Consider the following 15,677-nt stretch of genomic DNA (forward strand, 5'->3'; position numbering starts at 1 on the left):
ACCGTAGCACCCTAGCACCTAACCCTAACCCTAGTTTTCCCACATGTACCGTCTTCCCACATGTACCGTAACATATATACGTAGCTGTATGTATAGACCAGTGAAGGTGCCTAGAATACAACGGAATGATGCATGGAAAACAATGAGGAATGGTATCAAACACACACGTTTCATAGTATTCCATCATTTCTTCCCTCATATTTCATTCCATGCAGTTCAATGAGCCTATTGTCCCATTTCCAGCTCCATCAGCCTTCCCTGATATGTATGTAAACACTAAAAAGCAAGTTACAAGAGACAGAAGCCTGACATGTTAGCAGGGTATACAAGCCTGTTTGACTTTGTCGATTCATGGCTGTGAGTGCAGAGTAAGGCATTCAGTCAGTGACATCAGAGACAAATCAATCTTCCCTCCGGAGGTCAATCAAGTTTATTCAGATGACTGTACCTGGAGTGCCAGGATGTAGATGTTGTGTCCGACCTCCTGCGGCGACACCTCTCCTCCCTCACACTCACTCTCCTGCTGGTACGCCTTCTTAATAACCTCCACCTGGAGAAGCACAACACAACCAACATTTTGGGGAAATGACAAAGCTGATCTACCCCCCGCCCCCGCCAAAAAAAAGAGAGGGAAAAAAAGAAAGACAGTAGAAGAGTAGGATGAGAGAGGGTTCTGACCAGTTCCTGGGGTCGAAGGTTAAACAGGATCCTCTCTGCGTTCTCGCTGTCATGACGACTCTCCATCAGAGCCAATAGCAGCTTGGAGGCGTTGTCCTGGGAACCAAAAGGGTTGATGTCAGTGATACCTCACAGAGGAAATAGAACACATACCATGCTTCTGTACTTATTAAACACACATGCAGGTCAACCACAGGGTCAACCACTAGGTAAACAGTTAGGTAACTAGGTAATGGTTAGGTAACTAGGTAACAGTTAGGTAATACGTAGGTAACTAGGTAACCTTGAGCTGCAGGACCATCTCCATGCGATAGCGGCACAGAGGACTGATGTCATTCAGGATGAGAGCTGTGATGATGTCGATACCGTTGCACTCATGGGTCACGATACACGTCTGCAGACACACAATGGTCCCACACAGATATTAACATTAAGACTACACGTCTGCAAACATACAATGATCACACAGATATTAACATTAAGACTACACGTCTGCAAACATACAATGATCACACAGATATTAACATTAGGACTACACGTCTGCAAACACACACAACAAACATACACAAATATTAACATATTGTGGTTGGCCTTATCACCAATGATACAACTCACGATTCGATACAATTCACAATACTGTTTTAACAAAATGAGATTGCAGACAAATTATAACTGAAATTGAAATACATTTTATTTATTTCTCAGGCAAAAACTACAAAATACTGTATTTTTGTAAAGATTCAATTTGTATTTCTCAGGGAGAGTATAACTGCAAAACACAAACTATGCAATGAACGCATATTTCCTTTTCTTTATAAAAACAAAAGCGGGGTCAAAAGTAGATTACGCCCTCTGCTGTCCCTTTTAATCCTATTGTTAATTATGAATCAAACATTCCGCCTGGATTTATTTTCTTTTTATGACTATAAGTGTGCCAGAAAATATCCTAGGAGTAAGTGCCCCTTTTCCAGGATTACTTCAGATTTCAATATATGGCAGTTATTTAACATAACAATAACAATAACAGTTTTAAGGGAAGAAAAACACAAAAACCAAATTGGATTTTACAGGTTTTTAGTAAAGTGGATAGTGTGATTGATTGCACATAAACAAAATATTTAGCATGTTCAATTTCAAATTTCAACTATATTACATTGGGTTTTTTTCTCTAAGAATGTCCAGGCGTTTTTGGGTCTTTGTGGAACTCTTGAAGCAGTTCCTCGACAGACTATGCAGAATATGCTCGCTAACGGCCAAGCTCCACCATGGCCATCGAGCGTTGCGTCTAATGTGCGTTGCGTCCAAAATTGGGATCAAATGCATTGTAATCAATGAAAGGTGCTCCACCTGCTGCGTTGCGTTGCGTCAGCGTTGCGTCCGATGGCTGCGTCCAAAGTAGACTTTCAAAAAAGTTAGATTTTTGACGGTGGATGGACGCAGACGTCACAATGAGACGCCCCACGTGGGGCGTCAATCACCGCACCTGTGGTGAACTCTTGTTGCAGGAATGGACGACGAACGGCTCATCCTTGAGGTCGAAAAATATTTTTCATAATTGATGAAAGAGATGTAAGAGAATGTAGGTGCTCTCCTGATCCAGAAATTCCCGCCATGAACGTCTTTGTTAATAACCTCGCGCTCTGAGCTCTCCTCGCGCTCGGTGGAGCATATGACAGTATGACATTTCCTACTTGACTGGGATGATCCACAGCTGCTCAAACTATCAACTGCAACTCTGTTGATATGTAACTAGATTTATGGTTAAGGATAGGGTTAGATTTAAGGTTAGGGCAAGGTTTAGGATTAGTGGTTAGTTAGTTGAAATGTTGTTGACAGTTAGTTGAACATCTACTGAACTAGCAACTATCTATTTGGGAATATGTAGATAAAATATTACCCTGATTGGAAAATGTTCTGTATGATGTTGTTATTGTTGTGGACATAATTGCAGTCAAGGGTGAAATTACTCCCGTATACAAAAAATGCCAGTGGAGCTAGAGTAGAACGTTGACGTTGACGCAACGTTGACGCAACGCTGCAGGTGGAGCTTGGACAACGGGAAGTTGACGCAACGTCGATGGCGAGTTGACGCAACGCAGCAGGTGGAGCTTGGCCGTAAGTCGCTCGTAATGCCGCTTCTCTCTGTCCTCAGCTCTCCACAGCTTCTCTCTGTCCTCAGCCCTCCACAGCTTCTCTCTGTCCTCAGCTCTCCACAGATTCATGCTTTGAATTACCGTAATAACTATTAACCCATCCATACCGGTGGGGCTGCAGTGGTACTCTGTGATCGACTAGCCTAAATGGTTCTATTAGCAGTACTCTGTGATCGACTGTCCTACCTGGCCCAGTTCTCTGTGATAGGCTATCCTACCTGGTTCTCCTGGCAGGGTCCTTGGCAGTACTCTGTGAGCGTCTCCAAGGTCTGGGTGATGAGGCCCACGTTGCCCTCGTTGATGTAGAGACCCAGCAGGCCCAGCCCGCCCGTGGTGCTGCCACACATGATGTCCAGGAACTGCAGCGTCTCACACACCAGGTTGTAGTTGCTCTTGTTGTTCTGGCAACGCAGGAAGTTCTGACAGGAAGGTTAGATGGTGAAGTCAAATACATGAGGGACAATATACTAGGTCCTGACCAGCAGGTCCTGGGTGTGGTTCTAGGTTCTAACCTGTAGGTCCTGGTTGTGGTTCTAGGTTCTGACCAGTAGGTCCTGGTTCTAGGTTCTAGGTTCTAACCTGTAGGTTCTAGGTTCTAACCTGTAGGTCCTGATTGTGGTTCTAGGTTCTAACCTGTAGGTCCTGGTTGTGGTTCTAGGTTCTAACCTGTAGGTCCTGATTGTGATTCTCACAGAGCAGCTGGAGGAAGCGGAGGATGGGTTTCATGACGCTGACGGCAGGACCCATCTCTGTCTCCGTCTCCTTCTGCTCCAGGGGGGGGCTCAGGGGGGGGCCGGGCGTGGGCGCAATGGAAGGTCCAGGGACCAGGAGACCCGGAACCAGCTGACCAGAACCTGGAGGGGGGGGGGGGGCAGTGTGACCAGAACAACCATCACTGACCAGTCTCCATATCCTCCCTCCCTCCCTTCCCAGTCTCCATCTTCTCCCTCCCTTCCTCCCTCCCTCCTCCCCTCCCTCCGTCCCTCCCTCCCCCTTACCATTGTCCAGGTCCTTGTCGTCCTTGGCCTTATTGCTCATCTCGCCCACGTTGACCGACACTGTGTTCTTGATGTCCTTCTGGGCCATCTTCATACGATCGTGGAGAACCTTGAAGAACTTCTCTGACTTGTTGTCTCCCTTCATCAAGTTGTAGAACGAGTTCTGGAGAGGACAGAGAGAGAGAGAGAGAGAGAGAGAGAGAGAGAGAGAGAGAGAGAGAGAGAGAGAGAGAGAGAGAGAGAGAGAGAGAGAGAGAGACAGGCTGAGGATAAGTAGTGTTTGAGTGTATGTGTGTGTGTGTGTGTGTGTGTGTGTGTGTGTGTGCTACCTGTATCTCTGTGTTGCCTCCCTCCAGCAGACAGTTGGCCAGCTGGATGCTCTCCTGGAAGATCTCGTCATTCTTGGTGCACATGACCAGGTCGGTGAAGAGCCGGGTGCCCCCCTCTCTGTCCAGACGACACTGGACTGCTGCCACCTCCAGCTCCGCTCCTACACACACACACACACACACACACACACACACACACACACACACACACACACACACACACACACACACACACACACACACACACACACACACACACACACACACACACACACACACACACACACACACACACACACACACACACACACACACACACACACACACACACACACACACACACACACACACAGACACACAAACACACACAGAGAGACACATGCAAATGTACACGCACATGCACACACCCATTCAGACACACACGCACACGCACACGCGCACACACACACACACACACACACACACAAACTTATATTAATGTACATACACATTTACATCGTACGTACAATCCCTTATATTGTTAGATGAGTAATCCAAGCCCACCTCCTGGAGCTCCCAGCTCCGCCGGGTCGGACACCTTGGTGTGGTTCTTCTTGTTGGTGAACAGGTAGTTCTGCAGAAGAACCTTCCTCAACGCTATGCCCTGAAGACACGCACGCGTGCACGGACGGACGGAAAGACAGACAGACACACAGACACCTGGTTAATATAAACACCTTAGACACCCCAACACACACACACACACACACACACACACACACACACACACACCACAGTCACTCACCTTCTCGTCAAAGTCCAGCTTGGGGTTCAACATCTCCTGCAGCTTCCTCAGAACCTTGATACACAACTCCCCCTCCGAGCTCATCAGGGCTTTGGTGTGCTGGATCAACCTAGTACGCACACATGCACACACGCACACAGTTAGACCTCATTCAGTCATTCATTAATACAATATCACCCCCCCCCTCCCTCCCTCCCTCCCTCCCTCCTCCCCCTCTCGTCACTTGGAGATGAAGCCTCCTGATTCGCAGCGTTGCCGGGCGTCCGTCCCCTCCAGGAACAGCAGTTCAGGCTGCTGCAGCACGTCCACCAGGACAGACAGCTCTGCATTCACCAGGGGCTTCAGACGCTGCTCCAACGTGTTTATGATGTCCTACACAGGGTTGGGACAGGGTTAGGACTAGGACAGGGTTAGGACTAGGACAGGGTTGGGACAGGGTAGGACAGGGTTAACACTACCACAGGGTTAGGACAGGGTTAGGACTAGGACAGGGTTAGGACAGGGTTAGGACTAGGACAGGGTTAGGACTAGGACTGGGTAGGACAGGGTTAACACACTAGGACAGGGTTAGGACAGGGTTAACACTAGGACAGGGTTAGGACAGGGTTAACACTAGGACAGGGTTAGGACTAGAACAGGGTTAGGACAGGGTAGGACAGGGTTAGGACTAGGACACGGTTAGGACTAGGACAGGGTTAGGACTAGGACAGGGTTAGGACAGGGTTAACACTAGGACAGGGTTAGGACTAGAACAGGGTTAGGACAGGGTAGGACAGGGTTAACACTAGGACAGGGTTAGGACTAGGACAGGGTTAGGACTAGGACAGGACAGGACAGGGTTAACACTACCACAGGGTTAGGACAGGGTTAGGACTAGGACAGGGTTAGGACTAGGACAGGGTTAGGACAGGGTTAGGACTAGGCCAGGGTTAACACACTAGGACAGGGTTAGAACAGGGTAAAACAGGGTTAACACTAGGACAGCGTTAGGATTGGGTTGGGACAGGAAAAAAGAGATCAGACTCATCTGTGACTCGGAATCTGTTGCAGGAGAAGAGAGGTATGAAACGAGAGAAGAAGAGAGGTGAGGACAGAGAGAAGAAGACACTGAAGAGGGGATGGTTGGAAGAGAGGAGAGGTAGGGTTTATTCCCTCCACCTGCAGCTTCTCGATGATGTTCTTGTAGTCCCAGGGGTTGTTGGTGACGGAGGGCCTGGTGGAGCGTGTGGAGCTCTTGTAGTTTGGGTTGGAGCGCGACAGAGAGTTCAGAGCACTGGTGTTCAGCATGCTACTGATCTGAGACTCCAGCTCCAGGGGCAGAGAGGTGTAACAGCTCTTAGCTAGAGAGAGAGAGAGAGAGAGAGAGAGAGAGAGAGAGAGGGAGAGAGAGAGAGAGAGAGAGAGAGAGAGAGAGAGAGAGAGAGAGAGAGAGAGAGAGAGAGAGAGAGAGAGAGAGAGAGAGAGAGAGAGAATGCATTGTGTAACTAAATGGTAAAGTAATGGTGAATAACTCACATTAGCTGTATTGACTCACCAGTCTGCGCCAGGGTGCGTATGCAGGTCTCCACCAGGCCTCGGTGCTGCTGCTGTAACCAAGGACAGTCTAAGAGACGCATGGAGGACTGGAGCAGCTGGGTCACTATGGTGTGGTGAGTCTGGAGGGAGGGAGGGAGGGAGGGAGGGAGGGAGGGAGAATTAATGACACAATTAATGGTTTGTTCTATCTATTCTTTTCTATTCTGTTCTATCTTAGCACACAGTTGTTACAGCTCACCTGTAGCGAGGTGCTGTTCTCAGAGAAGGGTGAGCTGAAGAAGGCGTTGATGGTGTCAAACACCACGTTGATGATGTACTTCTCTAGGATGGGGTCCAACAGACGCTTCTCCCTCTTTTTGCACACCTGGGGTGGGGAGGGGGGGGGGGTTAGGGTTACTCCAGAGACTGGAGAAAGACCATAATATTTTATAGGCACATAAACGAACAGACAGACAGACAGACAGTTAGACAGTTAGACAGGCAGGCAGACAGACAGACAGACAGACAGACAGGCAGGCAGGCAGACAGACAGACAGAGAGACAGACAGGCAGACAGGCAGACAGACAGACAGGCAGACGGACAGACAGGCAGACAGACAGACAGACAGGCAGGCAGGCAGGCAGACAGAGAGAGACAGACAGGCAGACAGGCAGACAGACAGACAGGCAGGCAGGCAGGCAGACAGACAGAGAGACAGGCAGACAGGCAGACAGACAGACGGACAGACAGGCAGGCAGGCAGGCAGTCAGACAGGCAGACGGACAAACAGACAGACAGGCAGACGGACAGACAGACAGGCAGGCAGGCAGACAGGCAGACAGGCAGACAGGCAGACAGGCAGGCAGGCAGACGGGCAGACGGACTGCCTACCCTGGCCATGTCTACAGTGAAGTCTTCAAACAGATTCCAGATGTGGTTGGAGGTGTAGATCTCCTTCATCTCCACCTCTGTGTCCACATAGCAGTGGTTCACAAAGTTCACATACGCCACCTTCACCTACAGGGCTCAGCCACCAGGGGGAGACAAACACACAGTTGGATGAGGGACTGGTTCAGCTGGCCATATCCTCTCTCCCCAGTCACCAGACTATAATCTGTAATGATCTTGAAATGTGCTGTGCAAAATACCTCTTAACAGTAAACAACGATAGTGTCATCCTTATCTGCAAGTCATTGTACGTTGCTAAGGTTACAATAATGATACACTATTGGGTAGCCTATTTCTTGGACGTCGTCCATCGATGTCGGCCGTACCTCTGTGATGCAGTCCTCGTGTGTGACCACTCTCACCACGTCCTCCAGGGGCAGCAGTGAGGTGCATTTGATCTCAGTGTAGACGTTCTTGCCCTCGGCGCAGGCAGCCAGCAGCTCCACCAGGGAGATGTGGTAGCGGAGGGGACTGTTCTCCTTGACCCCCTCCCTGGACTCAGCCATCAGCTCCAGCATGGTGGCGAAGGACGCCTTGTCATTGTAGAACACCACCACATCCTCCCCTGCGTTGGTCAACTAAGGACAGACAGACAGGCAGGCAGACAGACAAATAGACAGACAGGGAGTCAGACAGAGAGACAGATAGACATAGTCATACAGACAGGCAGACAAACAGGTAGACAGACAGGTAAAAACCCAGACCAAGGCCAAACCCAGACCAGATCCAGGTGTAGTAGAGTAGTAGAAGTGTAGTAGAGTAGTAGTAGTAGTAGTAGTAGTAGTAGTAGTAGTAGTAGTAGTAGTAGTAGTAGTAGTAGTAGTAGTGGTGGCAGTAGTAGTAGTAGTAGTAGTAGCAGTAGTAGTAGTAGTAGTAGTAGTAGTAGTAGTGGCAGTAGTAGTAGTAGTGGTAGTGGTGATGCAAATCAACTATACTAGAATGTGTCTTAAGCGGGGTACACACATAAGGATTTTCAAAATCTTAACCGAAATCTTATCTGAGACAGACCCCACACATGAAGATACAAAATCTTGGATTGAACAGCCTTGATCGTATTGTGTGTGGTGTATGCCGATTTTCCCATTTCAGCACCCCACAGACATAAAGATTTTCGTTACGACAGACTCCAGACTCTCTAGAGCAGGGGTCGGCAATTAGGTTTGGCCTCGGGCCCAAATTTTTTTGAGCCACTAGATGGCGGGCCCGAACATAATCAAAGGCTAATTTAAGTAATATATTGTTAAAAAATGTGACACGTTCTAATGCTTTGACTTTTCTTTCGAAAAATGTACACATCGCTAGTCAACTAACACAGCTTGTTTTGTGAGCCTGCTAACAATGTAAAGTAGTGTTCTAGTTAACTAGGTAGCAGTCCAATCCATTACGTTGCAGTATTTTGGCTTGACTAGCGAGTTTGTGTTGTGATTCTCAACAACGTTGAAACGTAGTTTCACCCTTTTCCATATTTTTGAATAATAAATATGTGGACTGACGATCTATCGCAGCCTAACTTATTCTAATAATTATTTAACATACTTTTATTCTGAATGATTCCCCCCTCCTCCCAGACAAGGTCACATTATTATTATTCGATTGGTTGTTTGCGTGTCGGATGAAGTTAGCTAAACATTTAACCTGCTAGCTAGCAAGAGAAACATAATGTCACTCTCCAAAGGTCTAAAGAGGAAAGTTGACGGTGAAAACAGGGCATTTAAAGAGGAATGGACAGTGAACTATGCGTTCATCCTACCTGGTTTCATCAACGCAAAGCCGTTGTGAGAGGCTCACATTTTACGTGCTCACAATGAATGTTCCCTTTCTATACATGCGAGTCGTCCTTTTCGTCAATGAATGTGATAAAGACGCACGAGAGGAATCGATTGATGCATAAAAAAAACAAAAAACTGCCTGCGGATTAAAGTGACGTCAATATCACCAGATATCAAGCAAATAGTGACCGATGGGAGATGCCACTTTTCACATTAAGTGAGTACCAAGCCTGTCGTTATTGTATTTAATAACCTAATTGTATTTTGTATATTTTGAATGAATGGCTTATGGCTCATTGTACTTATTATCCCTAATAGCGCGTTTGCTCTGTCGTTTCAGGAGCATAGGCCTACCACCACTTTTGCGCCGATTTTGTTGTCAATGTTTTTCAGAAAATTAAACAGAATTTGCTTTGTTACTGTTCATATGTGTGTTGCAGTTGTTATTTTTTCAAACCACACACCGCATGTCGGCTATTTCAGCACCACGCCTTGTCCACCTACTTATGATTCACTCTGAGGGGTTCAGCGTCAGTGCGCTTCGGTGCACCCCGCTGCCTGATTGTCGGTCCCTGTGTCATTCACTCTCAACATGAATAAAAGTACAATAAGCATTATTCAGGTGGAGGTAGATTCTCTATTCGGACATTATAGGCGCTATATGTGGGACTGTCGGTCCGATATTGTAAAAATAAAAAATAATAAAAAAAAGTGGATTCTCAAAATAATCTGCTGCGCCAAATATTATTGGTGACGGGCCAGCAATGGCCCACGGGCCGCCTATTGCCGACCCCTGCTCTAGAGTCTCGTTCCCCAAGCCAGAAATCTTGCGTGACTCTCTAGAGTCTCGTTCCCCAAGCCAGAAATCTCGCGTGAACCCATCCTTTTAATATTGCCTTTATGGATATGATTTTGTTTGTGGTTTCTTTTCTCTTATTGACATGCATTAAGTGTTCCTTGATGTTTATTTGAAACATAGATATTGACGGGAGTGAAACTATGTACAAGCCTTCTGGGCTTGTGTGCTAAATAAATAAACTAAACTAAAACTAAACTAAATTACAAAATAATTAAATTAAGATTATATAATGATTAAAGCACTTGGAGCCGCAACGTTTGCAGGAAAAGCGCTATACAAATAAAGTTATTATTATTATTATTATTATCTAACGTAGTACCCTGACTGACCTGTACGAGACAACCATGTGCGACAGGGCAAATAAAGTGCCGAATAACGAAAAGAAGAAGTCAGCTCGCTTCTTGATTGGCTACATTCCATCCACGTTTAGTTGGACTCGCGAGCAGGGTTGCCAGATGGGAATGACATTTTCCACCCTAACCACAGTCTAAAACCGCTAATTTCACCAAACAATCTGGCAACCCTATGATTTCTGGTCGTAAGTATTGAATACATTTGACATTTACGATTGCCGGCCACGCCCATTTTCCGAGCAGGTTGTCGGGAGAGTTGATTGCACAATTGAAGAGAATTGACTCTTAACACACCTCACACCACAGGATTTTGTTATAGGAAAATGTTAAGATCCATCTGATAATCGGGCGTTTTCTGTCGTTTTCAGACATCCGAAAATCGGGCCAAAATCGGCCAGAAAATCCTTATGTGTGTACCCCGCTTTAGTGTAGAAGTGTCGTAGCGTATTAGAGTAAAGTAGAAGTGTCGTAGTGTATTCGAGTAAAGTAGACGTGTCGTAGTGTATTAGAGTAAAGTAGACGTGTGGTAGTGTATTAGAGTAAAGTAGACGTGTGGTAGTGTATTAGAGTAAAGTAGAAGTGTCGTAGTGTATTAGAGTAAAGTAGACGTGTCGTAGTGTATTAGAGTAAAGTAGACGTGTCGTAGTGTATTAGAGTAAAGTAGAAGTGTCGTAGTGTATTAGAGTAAAGTAGACTTGTGGTAGTGTATTAGAGTAAAGTAGAAGTGTCGTAGTGTATTAGAGTAAAGTAGACGTGTCGTAGTGTATTAGAGGAAAGTAGAAGTGTGATAGTGTATTAGAGGAAAGTAGACGTGTGGTAGTGTATTAGAGGAAAGTAGAAGTGCTCACCTCGGTCATGATCATGTCCTGACACTTCTTGACGTACTTGCCCTCAGCCTTGATGATGGTGTGCAGGAAGTTGAGGTACTGGACGTGGCGTCCGTGCGTAGCCAGGCAGTGGATGAAGTGTTGCAGGACGTGTTCACTGATCTCTGTACACAGCTGGTAGTTATTACTGAAGATGTGCTGCACTGTCTCAGCCTCCAGGAGCTGGGGACAGAGGGGGGAACTTCATTATTCATTGTATTGATAATGTTTGTGCTCAATGCTCAACAATCATTTGTGTGCGTGTGTGTGTGTGTGTGTGTGTGTGTGTGTTAGGGGTGCAACGGTTCAGTTGGCCCATGCTTCGGTATGAACCTCAGTTTTTGGGTCACGGTTTCGGTACGTGTTTTGTGCGAAAGGAGAAAAAAAAAAGCTACTATTTATTTACAAACTGTTACTTTATTTTGCTTGTACTTATGGATCTTTAACATTCAGAGACATTCCAGAATATGACTTGTACATTGTATAATATAAAAAAGATAAATATATATAAACAAAAAACACTTTCAAATGTAAGAAAATTAAATAAACACTTTCAAATGTAAAAGTGCCTCATAGCCTTGACTACTGGTATAGCAGAGAAAGAAATAAAAGTAGCCATGACAGCTGGTAGCCCATATACGCATTATGCACATATTATGTGCATATTATGTGCATATAATGTGCATATACGACTCACGTGAAGCAATGCTTGCATCGCTCATTTCTGTTCACTGTTTTCTTTCCCTTCCCCATCATTGTATTCAATGCCAAAACCGAAATGAATGACCCCACAACGCAGATTTGTAGCAATCCGGGGCTTCCTCAAACTATTGCCATGTTCTCAACTCCGCTCGACATGAACAAACATTTGAACAAGAAGCAACTGCATTCCAGACAAACGCAGCATAAACCGAAAAACCGACATTCACTAGTGCGTATTGAATCGTGGATGGCGAACCGTACGGTTCAATGTAAAACCGAGAACCGTTGCACCCCTAATGTGTGTGTTCAAGGAAATTACTTTGATTCTAAAAGTGTTCCAACCCTGTCAGTCCCCCTGATTGAAAACACCAACATCACAAGGACAGTCTGAGTGAATGTTGTCAGAGGTTTTACATTTAATTGTTTGCATTTATGTTCACATAGACATTTTACATAGTGTCTGTGATTCAGATAAAAGTTACGTTTATTTTTTTAGGATTCTTTTTCCAATTTTAACCAACAATTTTTTCTGTTCTTCCATGTTTATTGGAACACAATAGATTAATGAATAAATACAATCTTTCTAAAATTATTATGGCTGGTAGTGTATGAGAATCCAGTTATATAATGGTGTTATATAGGCAAGGTTGAGTAGGTATTAGAATACATTTAGAAGGATTCAGTATTCTAGTATGATACATTTAAAAAGGGGAGCTTTACAGAGTTTTACACAAGGTGTAAGTCACAGAGTTCAATGTGTGCGTGTATGGGTGCACATAGGTGTGTGTGTGTGTGTGTGTGTGTGTGTGTGTGTGTGTATGTGTGTGTGTGTGTGTGTGCACTCACCCCGTCGTACTCAGGGTTGAGGAACAGGTTGAGGTCCTTGTGAAGCAGACTTTGGTTCTCCAGGTTTCCCATGCAGAACTTCTGCAGGAACAGGTGAGTGTATTTGATGATCTCCTGCATCTTCACATCATGCTGGGGGAGACAGGAAGAGGGGGAATATGGGGAGGATACAGAGGAAAAAGGGATGAAAATATATAGACGTATATACAGTAGATTATTATGGATCACTATTTGTGTGTGTGTGTGTGTGTGCCTCTGTGTGTGTGTGTGTGTGTGTAATTTAATTAATTAATAATTTTGCCATTTAGCAGACGCTTTTAATCCAAAGCGACTTACAATTGCGAATTACAGGGACATTCCCCCTGGAGTAACTGGAGCTAAGTGCCTTACTCAAGGACACACTAGTAGTGGTGTGGTTTCAGGCGGGATTTGAACTCACAACCTTCCGATCAAGAGTCCAACTCACTATCCACTAGATACTATCCACAGTGTTTCTCAACCCTCTCCTCGGGGCGCCCCAGCCGCACCACATATTTGATCTGTTCCACCACCAGCTCACCTGATTCAACTAATCAAGTGCAAAGCAATTATGGTTTGTACTTGATTAGTTGAATCAGGTGTGCTGGTGGTGGAACAGATCAAATATGTGGAGCGGCTGGGGCGCCCCGAGGAGAGGGTTGAGAAACACTGCACTAGACCACCACTACCCCGGTGTGTGTGTGTGCCTGTGTGTGTATGTGTACGTGTGTGTGTGCGTGTGTGTGCGTGTGTGTGTGTGTGTGTGTGTGTGTGTGTGTGTGTGTGCGTGCGTGCACGTGCATGCGTACCTGTGTGTGAGGCTCCCTCACCTGATCGTAGGACACCTGGAGCAGGTCTAACATGACTTTGTGAGCTCCCATGTTCTTCAGGAGTCGCTGCTGCTTCTTCCACACGCCTGAGCTGCACATCTTATTCAGACGCTCCAGGATCTGGGAGAGGACAGCAGTTAGAGGACAAAGACAATAACAACAACAACAACAACAACTACTACTACAACTACAACCACTCAGAGAAAGAGGAGAGGAGAGCTATGTGTCAATACCCTGCAGCTCTGTGATCAGCTGTTTCAGGCCACTGTGTTTGTTGTTTTTATTAAAAAAGTGTAAAACGTGAAGGAGTGATGGAGCGATAGAACACACCTCCTTGACTTTCTGGTAGTTCTCACTGCCCTTCTCGAGCTTCTCTTTCTTATGCGTTGCACCCTCTGACGCCATCTAGGGGACAGTATGGTTAGTATCAGACTGGTTTGCAGCAGCACAATATCTTATACAATGTTCAGATTCAGATTCAGATTACGTTTTTTGCCATTATGCATACACATATAGGAATTTGCTTTGGCGTTACAGTAAGTGCGTTTATACGTTTTTTTCAGTCTCTATCAGGAGAGGCTGGTGGAGGTAGAAATTAGAGGACGGGCTCATTGTAATGCATGGAATGAGGAATGGTGTCAAACACACTCCTCATGCCGTTTCCATGCAGCCAGGTCTCTAAATCAAGCACAGATCCATTCATCATGGAGCAGCCAGGTGTCTGAATCAAGCACAGATTCATTCATTCACTACAGTCTTCACCTCTCCCTTGTCTTTCTTGTCCTTCTTGTCCTTCTTCCCCTCCCCTCCTCCAGAGTTCTTCTTCTCCACCCAGAGCTCAGACTTCTCCACCATGGTCCGGAGACGGTCCAGGTCACTCTTGATTAGCTTGTAGTTGTCAACGTCCTGGCTCGAGATGAGGAGCTGGACCTGGAGGGGACAGTAGGGACAGGTGTGTGTGTGTGTGTGTGTGTGTGTGTGTGTGTGTGTGTGGGGTGGGGGTGGGTTATGTGTGCACCTGTGTGTATGTGTATGAGTATGTGTGCACCTGTATGTGTCTGTGTAGGTGTGTACACTAGGTGTGACTGGTGGGAGCTGTGTTCGTGTGTGTGTTCGTGTGTGTGTGTGTGTGTGTGCGTACCTGTTTGAAGATGTGCAGGACCTCCTCTCTCTGGCTGAAGTGTTTGAAGAGCAGCTGCAGCGCTCCAGAGACCAGCGGGGGGTAGTCGTGCATGGTCAGGTGGACCAGCACCCGCAGGAACATACGCCCTCCCTCATCATCCACCTCCAGTATACTGTTCCCCTTACTACACACACACACACACACACACACACACACACACACACACACACACACACACACACACACACACATACACACACACACACACACACACGGGTACACACAAACACACACACACACCAGAGGCACAGGCACACCCACATGCACAAATGCACACACACAGGCACACATGTTAAAAATGGAAAAGAGAGAGGGGTGCTGAATCCATATAGGCAGACATGTGATTTTGTCCAAGTTGTTTCAACATGGAGTGATCTAATTGGCTGAACTTACCCCACTCCAAATATAGTAATCTGATTGGCTGAACATACCCCATTCCAAACATGGCCTCCGCCTGCTCTCCTATGTGCTGCAGGTTTATGGTGGCTGAGAGGGGACAAAGTTAACAATGTCACAATGTCAAAGATTGTATTCTTTCTCCAGTTCTGTTCGGGGGGTAAGGGCTAGGGGTTAGGGGCTAGGAGACAGGGGGTAGAGTGTATCTCTAGGATAGAGGACAGGGGACAGGTAGGGGGTAGGGGACAGTTAGAGCTAGTGTACACCTACCTGCTTGTTCTGTGGCTGCAATAACAGGGGACAGAGAAGGTAGGGGGTAGGAGGTAGGAGGCTAGGGTTAGGAGGTAGGGGGCTAGGGCATAGGAGCTAGGGGGTAGGGGACAGTTAGAGCTAGTGTACACCTACCTGCTTGTTCTGTGGCTGCAATAACAGGGGACAGAGAAGGTAGG

The 15,677-nt window shown here is 46.3% G+C and overlaps 1 protein-coding gene across 1 annotated transcript in view; it reads right to left on the minus strand.

Annotated features, from left to right (window-relative positions):
• itpr3 (inositol 1,4,5-trisphosphate receptor, type 3) overlaps positions 1-15,677 on the minus strand; it is a gene marked incomplete at its 5' end in the record, with an annotated part of 43,371 nt that overhangs the window by 7,830 nt on the left and 19,864 nt on the right. The window contains 22 exons of the mRNA XM_080533166.1: positions 449-550; positions 679-774; positions 962-1,072; positions 3,050-3,250; positions 3,498-3,685; positions 3,830-3,992; positions 4,159-4,319; positions 4,702-4,801; positions 4,943-5,051; positions 5,166-5,314; positions 6,101-6,282; positions 6,477-6,597; positions 6,717-6,842; positions 7,350-7,475; positions 7,733-7,984; positions 11,236-11,436; positions 12,802-12,933; positions 13,650-13,769; positions 13,980-14,054; positions 14,403-14,579; positions 14,791-14,956; positions 15,264-15,318. Of these exons, the coding sequence (XP_080389292.1) occupies positions 449-550; positions 679-774; positions 962-1,072; positions 3,050-3,250; positions 3,498-3,685; positions 3,830-3,992; positions 4,159-4,319; positions 4,702-4,801; positions 4,943-5,051; positions 5,166-5,314; positions 6,101-6,282; positions 6,477-6,597; positions 6,717-6,842; positions 7,350-7,475; positions 7,733-7,984; positions 11,236-11,436; positions 12,802-12,933; positions 13,650-13,769; positions 13,980-14,054; positions 14,403-14,579; positions 14,791-14,956; positions 15,264-15,318 (3,113 nt within the window). The remainder of the gene's footprint in view (positions 1-448; positions 551-678; positions 775-961; positions 1,073-3,049; positions 3,251-3,497; positions 3,686-3,829; positions 3,993-4,158; positions 4,320-4,701; positions 4,802-4,942; positions 5,052-5,165; positions 5,315-6,100; positions 6,283-6,476; positions 6,598-6,716; positions 6,843-7,349; positions 7,476-7,732; positions 7,985-11,235; positions 11,437-12,801; positions 12,934-13,649; positions 13,770-13,979; positions 14,055-14,402; positions 14,580-14,790; positions 14,957-15,263; positions 15,319-15,677) is intronic.

Source organism: Nansenia antarctica (genome assembly GCF_963989245.1).
Source record: "Nansenia antarctica genome assembly, chromosome: 6".
Classification (NCBI taxonomy): Eukaryota; Metazoa; Chordata; class Actinopteri; order Argentiniformes; family Microstomatidae; genus Nansenia; species Nansenia antarctica.